Source organism: Pipistrellus kuhlii, unplaced genomic scaffold (assembly GCF_014108245.1).
Source record: "Pipistrellus kuhlii isolate mPipKuh1 unplaced genomic scaffold, mPipKuh1.p scaffold_m20_p_1, whole genome shotgun sequence".
NCBI classification, from domain to species: Eukaryota; Metazoa; Chordata; class Mammalia; order Chiroptera; family Vespertilionidae; genus Pipistrellus; species Pipistrellus kuhlii.
The window spans coordinates 44,272,136-44,287,634 of NW_023425404.1; the positions used below are offsets into that span (position 1 = coordinate 44,272,136).

Sequence of the window (15,499 nt, forward strand, 5' to 3'; positions counted from 1 at the left end):
ATGCTTATTTGTTTCCCTCGAATGAATGAAACAAAATTAAGATAAAGGTTTAATTAAAATACAAATATTCCATGTGGAATTGTATTAAAAAAACATAAAGTGGCAGAGATAGAAATTTTAGGTGGGTACAATTTCTTTCTTAACTAAGGATTGTCACTGGCAATGTTTACGACTAAAATAAAATTTCTTAACATGCACCTTTTTTCTATTCATTTCATTCCACATATGGCCAATTCCTATCTATCCATAGGGAACATGTTAATCCTGGCCCAGCTTCTCTCAATTGCACCGTGTACTTCTGATCAGCTTCTCTGTTATCCAGTCAACATGTGTGCAGACACCCAAACACGTGCACGCGCGTACACACACACACACACACACACACACACACACATTTTAAATGAAAGCCTATGAGAAATGTGCTGTTAACTGTGCTCCATTTCCTTCTTTGCATTTCCCCATTTCCTCCACCGATTTTGAGGAGAAAATATTATAAATGTTAAAATATTCTTTCAGAAAAGGCTGTTCCTTGAGAACTACTCTGAAGACAGTAAAAACTGCCGAGGAGGTACAGACAACTGTCTGTCTGTCGGTGGCAAGTTCAGACCCCTTCCTCTGAACAGTGCCTTGTGAAGAGAGATGAAACTGCAATGGGAACCGGTTAGAATCCGGATTCAGGAGCTGGAAGGGACCTTAGACAGCATCTGATCTGCTCACTTCATTTTCCAGATGAAATGAAGTAAAAATAGGTAGAAAGTCTTGCCCAAAGTCACAAACAACTGATATCCAAATCAGCATTGTTTTCCAAAAATACATGGTGACAAATGGAGCATTTTTTACTTATTTAGTTTTTGGAACTGGAGGACAATTCAAGCAATGTTTATTAAGCACCTATTTTGTACAAGGCACCTTACTAGATGTTACTAAAGGTACAAAGATTGATGAGAGTCCCTATCTCCAATTGCTTGTGAAAGTTCTGTGAAGCTAGGTTTCAAGATCCTTCTTAGCAGAAAATAATACTGGCCAGGGCTGAGGTTGCTGGTGATAACAAGGCAGCTGCTGCCCAGGAGAGCTGATCTCTCAGGTGATACTGCTTCCCTTTACTACCAGAGCTCAGCCAGTAACACAGCTGCCACAGCCCCACGGACATTCTTCTCCTAGCCCCGTAGGCACACCTCAGGCCACAGCCTGCCCCACCCTGAATGGCGACAGAGCTGACAGGAGGGCAGCAGTGTCCCAGACCCTCGTCACTGTTTGCTTCCCCCTGTGTCCAACCCTGGCCTCTCTGCAAAGGTCCCGACCCGTCCCAAGGAGCTGTCAAAGTGACTCAGGAAAACGCCCTACCACACACATCACTGGAAATAACACACACTGCCCCATCAACCACGTCTCCCATGTCTTTGTGGAAAATAAAGTAATCCCAGTCCTCTATATCATACTCATGCTTCCATTCCCCATACTAAAAAAGATGTGGAAGATCCAATTATTGGTCAGAGGAAAAGAAAAGATTCAAGAGGCAGAGGAAAAATTAGTGAATCAATATGTATAAAAGGCTAATCTGCAAAGTGTCCCCTTGGGAGTTCCACTGGGAGACTGGTAGTTCGATTGCTTGCTGTAATGTGCGCTGACCACAAGGGGGCAGCTGGCAGCCAGGGAAGGAAGGCCCAGGCTGGTGGCCGGAAGCCCTGATAGGCCCTAATTGCTGGCCAGGCCTAGGGACCCCACCCATGCATGAATTTTGTGCACCAGTCTTCTAGTAGATAATAGAAATGATCTCCCACTTTTGTACAGTCCTTTCCAGTATATTTTCATCCTACTAGCTGATTATATTCTCACCACAACTCTGTGAGGTAGTTAGTGAAGGTATTGTTCCCATTAGAATATAGCTGAAGAATTTAGGCTTGAGAGACTAAGTGGCTTGCTCCAAAGTCACCCAGCTAAGAAAGAGTGGAGCCAAGTGTCCAGGTTTCTTGACTCCAAATCCAGTGCTCTTTCCCCTATTTAATCTACTAGAGGCCTAGTGCATGAAATTTGTGCATCAGGGAGGATCCCTCAGCCTGGCTTGTACCCTCTCGCAGTTCGGGAGGCCTCACTCCTCACTGCTTGCCTGCTCGCTAGCTTCTGGCTGAGTGGTGCTCCCCCTGTGGGAGGACACTGACCACCAGGGGGTAGCTCCTGCCTTGAGCACTGCCCCCTGGTGGTCCGTGAGCATCATAGTGACCAGTTGTTCCACTGTTCGGTCTATTTGCATATTAGCCTTTTATTATATAGGATAATTGGCAGGCAATTAAATGATCATATATACCTGCTAAGTGTCAGTGATAGGATTAGGAGTCAATCTCTAAATCTGTTAATATGGTTCTCCTCCACCAGACCAACTAGCAAAGCCTAAGTGCTCAGAATGACTACCATGGAAGATACCAGAGAAATGTCTAATCTTCACCCTCCAAATCAATGATGCGCCACAAAACTGGGATAATCTTTAGTGCATGTACAGTCTTCCTAGCACAGTAGCCAGAGGCAGGTTCAAAATTTAAACCTTGGAATCTGCCTCTGTCCATCTACTGAATGTTCAATCACTGATGTTATGGGCAGATGGGAAAGAGGAAAGCTGATCAGAGTTACTTCTGCTGTTATACAAGTTAAGACCTCTAATTTCCATCTTCCTTTTCCACCTCACTCAGCCTCTCCACTTTTCTAAACTCCTGAACCACAATCGAAACCCAATCTAATCCAGAGTTGGTAATAAGAAAACAATGAATCCATCCTGGGTTCTAGGTATTTTCCTCCTCCCGGTTTGTTGGGGGAGGAGTCATGTGATTTTCACCCAGAATGCTCTGCCTGATGCTTCTAGTCATTCTCACACCTTTTCTTTGCATGTGTCTCAGTCCTTTAGCTTTGAGGATGGCATGGTATGTGGTGGGAAGATTTAAAATGAGGAGCAAAAGGAAAAACTGCCACTGGAAGGCAGAGCTAAAACATTTCATCTTAGTTCTCTGTTCATTAAAATGAAAGTAGCAAGAGATCAACCAAAGAACTTGTATGCATATACCCATAGACACCGACAAAAAGGTGGTGAAGGCCTGGGGGGGGAAGGGGAGTGGGGAGAGGTTAGAAGAGGTTAATGAGGGGAAAAGGGGACTTATGTAATACTTTCAACAATAAAGGTTTTTTAAAAAGGAAAGGAGCTATTACTGCATCATTAGTGTCTGAGAGGGAGGAAGCTTCAGGATCGTGACTTAAACCCGATTCCAGAATCAGGTAACAGGCCACAGAACCCAGAATTCACAACTTACCACCCCTGCCCATTGGTGCTGCTGCCATAAATACTTGCACTGAAGATGGTATCCACTTTGCAGAAAGGCACTCTACCCTCAAAACCCAAGAAACACATATCAAATTGTATCAGTCCAGAGTTTTTGTACTTCCTGTCCCCCTTGCAGTGCCTATATGTCTAAGCATTCATATGCACAAAGAAGGAAATAGCTGCAAACTCTTCTGTGAATTTAAAGCATGCTGATGCTTAGCAGTGTTTTCAAATTTGAGCGTCTGACCCGACCTCCTGGCAGTTATTCAGAGCACTCGGGTCTCCCTCAAGCTGGTGCCCTGCCTGGCAGAGAAGCTGCTGCTGTGATCTGGTGTTCCAGGCTTCCCTTAGAGCAGTGGTTGGCAAACTCATTAGTCAACAGAGCTCGCATGTGGCTCACGAGCTGCAGTTTGCAGACCACTGACTTAGGGAAATGGTTTTGAGGAGTACAGGCATTTGGGGTTTCTGAATTTTGAAGTGGAGATGGGCTTTTATTGTACAGTAATCTGTGTGCTCTCAGATGGGTGAGCTGCACGTGTCTGTCCAGGTTAGTAATTCTCTATCTAAGCTAGGCCTGCAGCAACTTTGAAAGGGAAAAGGGCCTGAGGGACAGCATCTCCCTCCAATCAGTTGTCCAGCTTTAGCCAAGGAGCTCCATACAGTAATTAGTGATCTTTATTTACAAAACACTTATATATACCCTACCCAGATGGAAGGAAAGAGCTTCGTCTTATACACTATAGGCATATGGAGAGATTTGATGTTGAAACAATGAAGTTTCTAATCTTTATTCCCTAAGGTTGTTGACCATGCACACTGTGAAATTTGGGGGGTGAGGACCTAAAATGCAAACTCTAGGGAGTGATTTCACATTAACCTGGGCCCGCAGCAACTCTAAAAAGGACAGGGACAAGGAGTTGGGAGAGAGCATCCCCCTTCAATCGGTTGTCCAGATGTAGCCAAACACCTAGTTATTTAGATATTTGGCGACACACACACACACACACACACACACACACACACACACTTATTTACATTAGGTCCTAACAAGATAAAAGGGAAAGATTTACTCATGCCCATGATGATGAAGTAGCATCCTCTACGCACTTCCGTACGGTGGGGAGATGGAGTGCTGGACTAGTGATGTGATCTCCGGACTTCCAGAATTTGTCTTCTAAAAGTCTCCTTTTACAAGTCATGCTGTGATATGAGCCTGTAGGTCCTGGTGAGTGATTCTGTACTTACTGTGGGCCTATCCACATCAAAAAGAGGGAAGGAGGTGGTCTGGGAAGGGATTATCTCCCTTCAATTGGTTGTCCAGATGTTGCCAAATATCAGCATCATATTTGGCAAGTGCATACATATAAAAATATTTTATACACGTTATGTGCCACCATGATGAATGGTAAGGGATTAATCATGCTCATAATAATGAAAAGACTACTTGCACACTTTGGGAAGATGCTCGAGAGATGAAGTCCTAGGCTAAGTAAATGATTTATAGACTCTCCAAAATGTAAGTTTATCTTCTAATAGTTATCTTTAATATGTGAATAATCATGAAAATGTCACCTTTCAAGCTACTTTTAAAACACAGGTAATATTAAGATAAAATGATTATATATAAATATTAGATTTCATAGATTCTATTACATGTGAGCCAACTATTTTACAAGCTAAAACAGTGCTAAATTTTGATAATACCCCATTATCTTGCTTTAATACTATCAACAACTGCAGTACAGTCTCTATTAAATTCTGACTTTTTTCTTGCTTTCTGCCAGAGTTTGTCAAAAACTGCTTTAGCCCCCAGCCTTCAGCACCTTGGGGCTGCAGAAAACACTCTGTAGAATTCAAGATTCCTTAGGGGAGAAGCTAAAAATAAGAGTGAATGAGAAAAGAAAGGAAAAAGTCCTATTTGCAGGGTCATGCAGCATTTAAATATATCTGCAATGAATCTAAAGTGCTAGGAGAAAGAAATGGAAATGTTCTCCCCTTTGGCAACATGGTAGCCATACATATGTATACACACACACACACACCACACAAAGAGTTGTATACATTGCTGATGCGTGTTTATAAACCAGCAACTGGGGGCATGGGATAGGAGGAAGCCCTGATTTGTAAAATTTGCTAATTTCCTTGGTGTAAATACTCCCACCACCATGGCCAATTTCAAACTCCCAGCAAGAGGTCCTGAACTTCTGAGTTCAGAGGAGATGTAAACAGTACAGCATTATAGCATGTCTGCCATACCGACAATAACAGATGCAAATAGTCTTAAGAGCACAGAAAATAGTAAATGTACTTTTGAGTATTACTTTTTGTTTTTAATATAACTTGATTTTAAGTGCATGACATTTAATTTTTAATAATGGCCATGTTTAACAACCAGTTTGCAAAATTCTTGAAAATTTTATAATCAGTAAGCCTGCATGAGCTGGCTCCAACATTCCACATCTAAGTAAGTAAGGGGAAAGGAAAAATCAGCTGAAAACAATTAAATACTATTTACTGTGCTTTTTTTTTTTTTTTTTTTTTTTTTTTTTGGTATAGGTAGGGAGACATAGTGGAAAACTAAAGAATTTTTAGCGTCCTAAAAACATCAACAGGTTCTGCTCATTAGTCCCTCAAAAATGTAAAATATTCTCAAGAAAATTAGGTTTCAAAGAATTTTAGGGCTACAGATGTGAGTACTTAGAATATAGGTAAATGTCCAATTTTATAAAGGCTATCTATCTGAAACGGTTCCCATGTGTTCTACAAGCTAGCTAGAATAATATGTGAATTAATGTCTCATTTTTAAAAACTTGTTTTACTGCTATCAAGCAACGCAGGAACATTCAATTACTAAACAAATTCTGGGCTGGGCCCACCTTCTGCCAGAGTCAGCAACCCCTTTAGCTCCAGCGGTTACCAGCACTAGGCATGCCGCCTTTACAAGACTCAGCATTACAAACAGGAAAGAGAATGAGTTGGAAGGAAGGGGAGAAGGGAATAAGGAAGGGAGACATAAAAGCTAGTGTTAAGTAAGAGTGCCACCAATTCCAGCCTTGGGCCCTGACAGTTATCAGAGACAGGTGCACTTGAGCCAAAGGCTGTAGTCACTTGTTTCCTTATTTCAGCATCAGGCCGCTGCAAGATTAACGCACACCACCATGCAATCATTGCCACTGTGCTGTCACAGCCTTCGTTCTTGAGATGACAAACATCTGGATAAGTGATAATTCACACTTTTTCCTGATGTTGGCAAGTATCTGGATGGATCATGCCATGTAGACAAAAATCAGTGTAATTAACTTGAATGTTCACCTTTTACCCTGCAATCTTGTTACACTAAAGAAAAAGCAATAAATCCTTCTAAAATTTGCCAAAATAATTCAGTCATGTGCATCAGACAGCTTGATTAATGTACAATTATTATTGTTTTATTTGGGTGTGTACTGTTTTAAAAGCCTCCCTCTTCCTAAAACTTAAAAATATCCCATCCTGTCTGGAAAACTTTAAAACAGCTTTGTAAAAAGCTATCCATCAGAAACATGTTAAAGATTGAATTTATGTTGAATAATTAGTCAAGTAGGTGTGCCAATTCATTGTCCTTCCCGTGAGTCTATCTTGAAGTTATATCTGTGGGTTAATAAACATTGTATACTTATTTACTAAGGCTATGTTAAAGCATCATAATGCTGTCTTGTTTTTATGAAGATGACCCCATTGATTTTTGATCAGTGGGGCATGTGCATTCAGTGTTATTTCTGGAACTAAGAATTTGTGCTAAATTGGGTTGCATTTCTCACCCTGTGAAAGATTGGCAATACTAACTTCTTATATGGTCAGCAGAACACTTCTGCTGTATTTAGCCTAACTCAAAGCTATGCATGTAAACAGAGGTAGGCCTCTATCATAATCAGTTACAAACACACTTACATACTAAATGCCTTGTAGTGGTCATAAAAAGTTCATGCAAGCGAGACAACCCAATATGAAAGTGGTTAAGGCCTTTTCAATTGTTGCCACCCACTAAGACCTGCCTATGTCCACTGGTGCAAGTTGCCAGAGGTGCCCACGAGCAAATAAAACAACCGAATGTGTTTAAAAATCCCGGATAAATCAGTAGTGCTAAAAAAGAATAAAAATTAAGTATTAGCTTTGTGGTTAACGGAAATGAACCTTTGATAAAATAGTCCCGGTGGGGAGGGAGCAGCGCTTTTGTTTGCTTTTAAATGGCTGCCGTGGTGGAACTTCGCCTCTTGTAGAAATTTACTTTCGTTCTCCTTCAACTCGCTTTTTACGAACTAGGTAAGAAAGAAAGAAAGGTTAAAATGACAAAGTGAAGGGATACTCCTTAAATTTCAGATAAACAACATCAATCACTCAAAACAGCAATCTCACACACTTGAGGATAGAGTTACCTTAAATTTCAATATTCAATTACCCACTGGATTATTCTCTCATTCTTAGTTAACAATGAGAGAATCAACCCAGGGTCGAACTGGGTTTACATGTACATAAAGCTATGTCTGATAGTTGAGAATTTGAATGTTAGGACTTTCCCAGTTCTACGGAGTAGAATAGACCCACAATGCAGAGAACTTCCAAATATTTCCTTGGTCACTTATCCACAGCCCTTCTCAGCTTCTGTGCAACTCAATCACCTATCAGCTTTAATGCCCCAGGATGACACATTCACAACCCGTTAATTCTGATTATGGCTTGTAGACCAGGAGGATCTGCAATAGAAAATTGGAAGTTTCTAAACCTGTTTTAAATCAGATCTCCTAAATATCAACCTCCAAGGAAGGTGTGATTCAGATGGCAACCAAACTTAGAGATGAAGGTTCCCTTAAACTGGTTCCTAGTATCCAAGAAGTTGCCTGGCTGCCCATTCCCAGTTCCTGCCACCGTCTTCGTCCCCCTTTCACCTCCCGCCTGCAGCCTCCTCTAGTGGGTAGCAGGAGGGCTACTCTCATCTTCTTGGATTTGGCAGAAATGGTGCCCTGACTGTGACCCTGCCCCAACTCTCCACTTTAAATAGCCCAGCCTACTGCCTAGGCTGTGAAAATGCAAAGGTCTAACCCACAGTTACTGCTCCTGGGCTGGGCTGGCCCCTCCATTTACTTCAAGTTTCTCGTTGTGCCTGAACGAGATGTTGTTCAACTGTGGAATCCTCCCCTTGTCCTAAACATCTTCCGACTGTTACCTCTACCTGTCCCCAAAGCCCTGTTTGCTGGGACGCCTCCTTAGCCTCACCCTCTGCAGCCCAAAGGCAAGCACTGCCATCTGCCCGGCCAGGCTCCAGATGCCACACATTGCTCTGAGGCTGGGCCTCAGGGTCTTGGCTCAGTGTGCGGGCAGAGAGCTGGACACTAATTTTACCTGCTCCCTTCTGGTTCGAACCCTTCAGCTTCTATCTTCTCTACTATCTGAATGCTCCCTAGGTTCCAGCACCATACTTCGCAGAACACTGTGCCCAGTTCCCCTGCCCAAGGTCTGGTATTCTGACCCTGAATCTCGTACTGGGGACTGAGGCCTGCTATTGGCTCACTGCTTGTCAAGTGGACTGTCTACCCCTGGGTGCCCTTTTGCTATGCTGCTTCGAGTGGCGGGGATGTCCCCAGACCAAGCCTTCCCAACCTGTCCCATTCCTCTGTGCCGTGGTTGACTAGGACATGCCCCACCTCGTGTGAACAGAAGAAATGCCACAGATCCTCAGCCAAGAGTGGGCAGCAGGAAACGTTAACGAGAGGCTAACTGGAAAAGCTACCTCCGAGTTTCCCTTCACAGCATGGTTTCACTAGTTCAGTTCGCATGTAAATTATCCGAGTATCAGGCATAACCATATTTAAACCCAACTACAAAAGCACAGTCAGGCACAAACCAAGTGAATTAGGAATGTCCATGCCATTGTGTCCAGCCATCTGCTGCTGGTATAGATAACAGCAGAGAGTGATTACATGCAATAAGTAAGGAAAGAAGAAGCAAATACATAAAAGAAACAAAGCAAAAATCACAGGTTGTCTAGAAAAAAAAGAACAAACCGTTCTTGAGAGGATGCTACAATAAAGCTTAACCTGTGAAGAGGACGAAGATTCCCATGACCACGTAATAGTTTGCCCGTGATGAAGGGCTAGCACTAGAGGCCAGTGGGAGGGTGATATGTTAGAGCTGAAGTGGAGAAGTGAATGATCACCATGCTTTTCTAGTGGCTAACAGCACCACAGTATGCCCGCATTACCCAGGTCATTATTCTTTGTGATGGCAGCTGCCACTCTTGTTCGTGGCCCTTGCTTGGTAAACTGATATCCAAATTTGAGGATCCTTGAATTCTCCTCGAGCATCTGGGCAATTTCCATCTCTACGGCTGTTCCCAACTGCTGTCTCTGGTTGCAGGTGCAGGTAGATACATAGGATGACCGAGAAGAATGAAAAAACAGTTACGTGTGTGGAAAAGATACGTGGCTACTTGTTGGACAACAAACAAAGAGCCAAAAGTCTCCAAACGAATGGGAAAAAGTCACCTGAGATATTTTCTTCCATGCAGTCATTTGCTCCTTGTCTAGAAGCAAAACCCGACAGATAGATAGCAAAGTCAGCTGAGAGGACTAAGCCAATTATTTATGAAGAAAAAGATGATCCCAGATGTAAAATGAAAGCAAAACCAGTATTTGGTGTTTCCAATTTACCCCATTGTTTATGGTTTTAAACAAAGGGTGTCTTTTAATAGGAAAACTGAATTATAGCAACCAATCCAATTACTGAATTTTCTATTCTGGGATCCATATCCAAAAATAATTAAAGATAATCAATTAATGAGCCATTCTTTCTCAGCAGAGTCTCACTAGGAGATCCCCAAGAGGCTTCACCACAGTCAAGTGAGTTATCACACACTGAAGGGGTTACTGAACTACAGAAAAGTTATCACATTTCTTTATGTTTGTGAAAAGAGATATTTTGCTAAACATTAAAAGTAGATTTTTAAAAATGGAAACATGTAAAAATAAGAATTTAAAATTAAATTTAAGGGACACGGTACATTTTTTTCATAATATATTCATTAAATATTTTTAAGAAAAAGGACACTTTTTTATTATATAGGATACACAATAAAGTGTATCCTATATAATAAAAAGGTAATATGCAAATTGATCCTCACTCCCTTGTATCACAAGATGGCCGCCCCCACATTGTCACAAGCTGACTGACAAGGGAGGGCAGTTGGGGGGGTGGGACCAGGCCTGCAGGGGAGGGCAATTGGGGGTGATCGGCTGGCAGGGGAGCAGTTAAGTGTCAATCAGGCCAGTAGGGGAGCAGTTAGGGGGTGATCAGGCTGGCAGGCAGAAGTGATTAGGGGAAATCAGGCAGGCAGGCAGATAAGCTGTTAGGAGCCAGCGGTCCTGGATTATGAGAGGGATGCCCAGCTAACTGTTAGACCATGTGGGTTCGGTCCTAAACCAGCAGCCGGACATCGGCCAGAGTGGAGAGGGTAGAGGCTGGGCTGAGGGACACCCTCCCCAGTGCACGAGTTTTGTGCATCAGGCCTCTAGTAAAATATAAAAGCTCCCTTCCCCTAATATCCACATTCCCCACAGAGGAAGCCAGTTTGGTATACAGTATGTAGTCTTAAACATTTTCTATGTATTCACATGTCTATGTAATCTTATGTACACCTATTTCCCCCCCCACAGAAATGGATTCTACTGTAGTAGCATATTGTTCTGAAAGATGTTTTTCTTTTTCTTTTAAGATTAGTAACACCTTGCCGAGACCGGTTTGGCTCAATGGATAGAGCGTCGGCTTGGGGACTGAAGGGTCCTGGGTTCGATTCCGGTCAAGGGCATGTACCTTGGTTGCGAGCATATCCCCAGTAGGAGGTGTGCAAGAGGCAGCTGATCGATGACTCTCTCTCATTGATGTTTCTAACTCTCTATCTCTCTCCCTTCCTCTCTGTAAAAAATCAATAAAATATATTTTAAAAAAAAGATTAGTAACACCTTTTCATGTAGGTAAACACATATTACCTCATTGGACAGCTGCCCAGCATTCCACTGTAGTAATGCATCATAATGTCTGCAGCTAGGTCCTAATGACTATTTGTTATATTGCTTTCCATTTCTACTATTGCAAACCATGCTGCAGGGACCTTCCCGTGCACACACAGTGTATCCTGGGGCATTTCTGCAACTGTGCCTGGGAGGCAAATTTCAGCAGGATCCAGGTGTAAGCATGTTTTAATTTTTGACATATTACTGACTCATCCTCAAAGGCTATGGCAATTTTTACATTTGCTAACAGTGTTTGAGTTACTGTTTTCCTTACCCTAACCAACATGGGATATTACCAATCTTTTCATCCCTGTCAATCCAATAAGTGAAATTTACATTTTATTTGTATATATTTAATTGCTTTAATTTGCTTTTCTCAAATTATGAATAAGAACAATTAATTTTCTCATACTTTTTTTTTTTAAACTACCAATCTCTGTAAGTTGCCCATTTTTCCTGGGCTTTTTATTTTTTTAAGGCTTGTAGATTTATTATATATTAGGAAATTAGCCCTTTGTTAAATTTGCTGAAAATACTTGTTCAATTTCTTTCTTTTTTTGATTACTTAAACACATTTTCTCCCTTTCATATGGTCAAATTTATCAATCTAGATTTTATGTCATGTTTAGAAAGTCTCTACTCCTGATATTTTCCACTTGTTTTATGATTTTGCATATTGTAATATTTAAATCTTATTTCATCTGAAATGAATTTTAATATAAGAATTAAAATATACCCCAGTCAGTTTGGCTCAGTGGATAGTGTCAGCCTACAGACGGAAGGATCCTGGGTTCGATTCCGGTTAAAGGCACATGCCTGGATTGTAGGCTTGATCCCTAGTAGAAGGTGTGCAAGAGGCAGCCAATCAATGATTCTGTCTGTTCATTGATGTTTCTATCTTTATGTCTCTCTCCCTTCCTCTCTGAAATCAATAAAAGAATATTTAAAAAAGGAATTAAAATAAAACACCAACTTTATTTTGTTCCAAAATGGATTCTGGTAGCAAATTGTCACACCATCTTTTACTTCATTTTTCTTCAATGATTTGAAATACCTCTTTGTTACAAAATTCTTACGTATACTTGAGTGTTTCTGGACTCTATTACCCTGCCACTCTATTTCTGTGCCAGTATTATGCAATTGGATTGCTTTAATACCTTTTGAATTTGGAAAATTTAAGTATGGGGTAGATGAAGGATAAACGTTTATGAAGAAAGTTTTTGTGTCCTTTGCTCTTTATTTTTCGTTTCATCAAACAACCTGTCAAATGAGTCTCTTGCTAAGATATTAACAAAAATGTGGTACTTCCAGTAAGACAACAGATTTGGGAATCACAGGGTGGAGTCAGCATTCTCAGCAATGAAGATCTATGGGAGGGAGGAGCAGCAATAAAGTAAGAGATACTGACCTCACAGTATCATGAGCAACTTTAGCTCATGACACACTTTCGAACAATGGGACTGAATTAAGGGCTGAGATCCAGCCTCAGGTGGGGGCTGCCACCGTTCTGGCTTCTGCCCTCGAATGGGCCAACGTGGTGCTCTCCACGTTGATTGACAGAGGGGCAACATAAAAGTCCCCTTACTTCTCCTGACAAATCTCAAGCATACAGAGTCTAGCACTTGGATAGCTTGGAGGATGGCATATTGATATAAAGGATGTAGGAGCTGAAAATTATGCTGGAGGCATGTAAAAGAGGAGGAGAAAGTAATATAATATAGGGCATCTTTCTTTCTCAGCCTGAGTTTTGTTTTGTTTTGTTTGTTTGTCTTTTTGAGGTCTTCTGTGTTGTATAAACCCAGGATACTAAATGAGCACTAGAATTTCTTATAATTTGGATAGTAGGTTTCTTTATATTAAGTCACTAAATACAAAGAAAAAAAGAAACAAAAGTTTAAGCATACATTTCTTCATATAACCTTTTGTTTTTCTTTATTTTTATTAATGTCTTTTAAAAAATTGATTCTGAGAGAGAGGGAGGAAAAGAGATGGGGGGAGAGAGAGAAACATCAGTGGGTTGCTTCCTGCATATACCTCCACATCCCAAATGCACCCTCACTGCAACCTGGGCATGTGCCCTGACCAGGAATCAAACCAGTGACCTTTTGGTGCAGGGGATGATGCTTAACCAACTGAGCCACACTGGCCAGGAAACAGTCTGTTTTTCTTTAAGTAACCTCTTTTCACCACCTCCATTTATTTATTCGTGAATATGCATTACCGATTGTGCTCACAGGGCACCTGATTAAGTCATTACATATTTAGCTGGAACCCACCCGGTGGGGTGTTCTCAGCAGGCCTCCATTCTGGTGCAGTTTCCAGCTGCACTGGTGTTACTGGGTCTCAGCTGCTGGCCCTGCCTGAGGAAACTGTCTTAGAGATTAGTTTATTTCAAACCCTTCCTTAGACAGAGGAGGAAACAGAGATTTACTTCCAACAGTCTGTGAGTCAGTGAACGAAACTGTGGATGGAAATCAAGGTTTGTTTATGAATTTCCTCATTCTTAAAATAAAGCAAAAACATCATTCCAATTGTTCTAGAACTTAACCCTCTTACTGTCACGAGTAAAGAGAAGTCATTTCAGAGTTGAAAAATTACACAAATCCATGCCTAGATGACTGAGGAGGGATGGCGAGGATGATACTTTAGATGGGATTTTTTATTTATTTATTTGTATCATTTTTGTTAATCTTCTTCTGAGGATATTTTTCCCATTAATTTTTACAGAGAGTGAAAGGGAAGTGAAGAAAAGAGAGAAAGGGGGGAGAGAGAGGGATGGGGAAAGAGAAAGAGAGCAAAAGAGAAACATTAATGTGAGAGAGACCCATCATTGGTTGTCTCCTGCATGTGCCCTGACTGGGGCGGGGATCGAACCTACAACCCAGGTACCTGCCCTTGACGGGGAATCAAACCCGAGAACCTTCGGTATTTGGGCTGACATTCTAACTTCTGAGCCACACCAGCCAGGGCTTATTATTTTTAAAAAATTTTTTTTATTGATTTTAGAGAGACAGAGAAAGAGATGAAGGGAGAGCGAGAGACATCGCTTGGCTGCCTCCCGCACACTCCTTACTGGATCTAGAGGGAATTTAAGAGGGACTGTATTTTAGGGTCTTCTTCACATGCGTTAGAAAAAGCTGCTCTATTCTAAATTTTTAGGATTTCAGCTCACTCACTACATATAAGGCTGTCAGATTTAGCTAATAAAAATACAGAACACCAGTTAAATTTAAATTTCAATAAATAACAAATAAATAATGTAGTATAAGTATGTCCCATGATATTCTTGGGATATAGTTGTACTAAAAAGTAATTGTTGCTTATCTGAAATTCAAGTTAAACTGTATTTTATCTGGCAACCCTAACTAGATGGTATTTTACAAAGAACTAGGAACAGAGCATCGAGATCGTTATTTAGGATATGGGGTTTCACTACGGCCTAAGCCAACACAAGAAGTTAAATATACTTTGGGCTAAAGTGTCCACTTCTGTCTTAGATCTCCTGGGAGTAGTTACTAAGAGAACTCAACTTCTTCCTGATACTACTCTAGTTGATAAATATCCCTGAGCTGTCACTTCTTTTCCTTTGGCATTTTTCTCACTTGTGCTCCTGCTCTCCTCCTTCCTGATGATCTTTAATTTACTAGCTGCTGGACACACACCCACACACACAGCATCGGCTTCCCCTGAACGTGTCTGGTCTTCCCCCCTGGGCGTCCCTCCACACCCTCTGCGTTTGGAAAGCTGTGTTGGTTTGCATCCCCTCTGGGGATGGTGAGGAAGCCTTCCTGCCTCCCGGGAGGGTTCCCACTTCCCTAGTAACAAGCCTCATGAGGAGTACAGGGCTGAACAGTCCTGTTGTCCTGGTCAGCAAAAAACAGAGTAGAGCTGTCCATGGAACCTGTCTCCAGGCTTAGGCAGAAGTCCTGCGCAGGCCCAGCCAGCACGGCTCAGTGGTTGAGCCATTGACCTATGAATCAGGAGGTCATGATTTCATTCCTGGTCAGGGCACATGCCCGGGTTGCAGGCCGAATCCCCAGTGCGGGGCGTGCAGGAGGCAAATGATCAATGATTCTCTCTCATCATTGATGTTTCTATCTCTCTCTCTCTCCTTCTCCTTTCCTTTCCTTTCTGAAATCAATAAAAATAT

General features: G+C 41.7%; 1 protein-coding gene across 2 annotated transcripts in view; it reads right to left on the reverse strand.

The window, feature by feature from the left end:
* Window positions 1–261: 261 nt before the first annotated feature.
* Window positions 262–15,499, reverse strand: part of TMOD2 (tropomodulin 2) — a 54,159-nt gene continuing 38,921 nt past the window's right edge. The window contains exons 9-11 of one of the 2 annotated variants that reach the window (XR_006741810.1): window positions 9,543–9,687; window positions 3,729–7,602; window positions 262–3,653 (exon numbers count right to left, since the gene is read on the reverse strand). Coding sequence is in view for 1 of the 2 variants with exons in the window: in XM_036441920.2 (XP_036297813.1) it covers window positions 7,568–7,602; window positions 9,543–9,687 (180 nt within the window). In the remaining variant the exon portion in view is untranslated. Of the gene's footprint in view, window positions 7,603–9,542; window positions 9,688–15,499 lie in introns of both variants that reach the window. The other variant, XM_036441920.2, reaches the window with a different exon arrangement.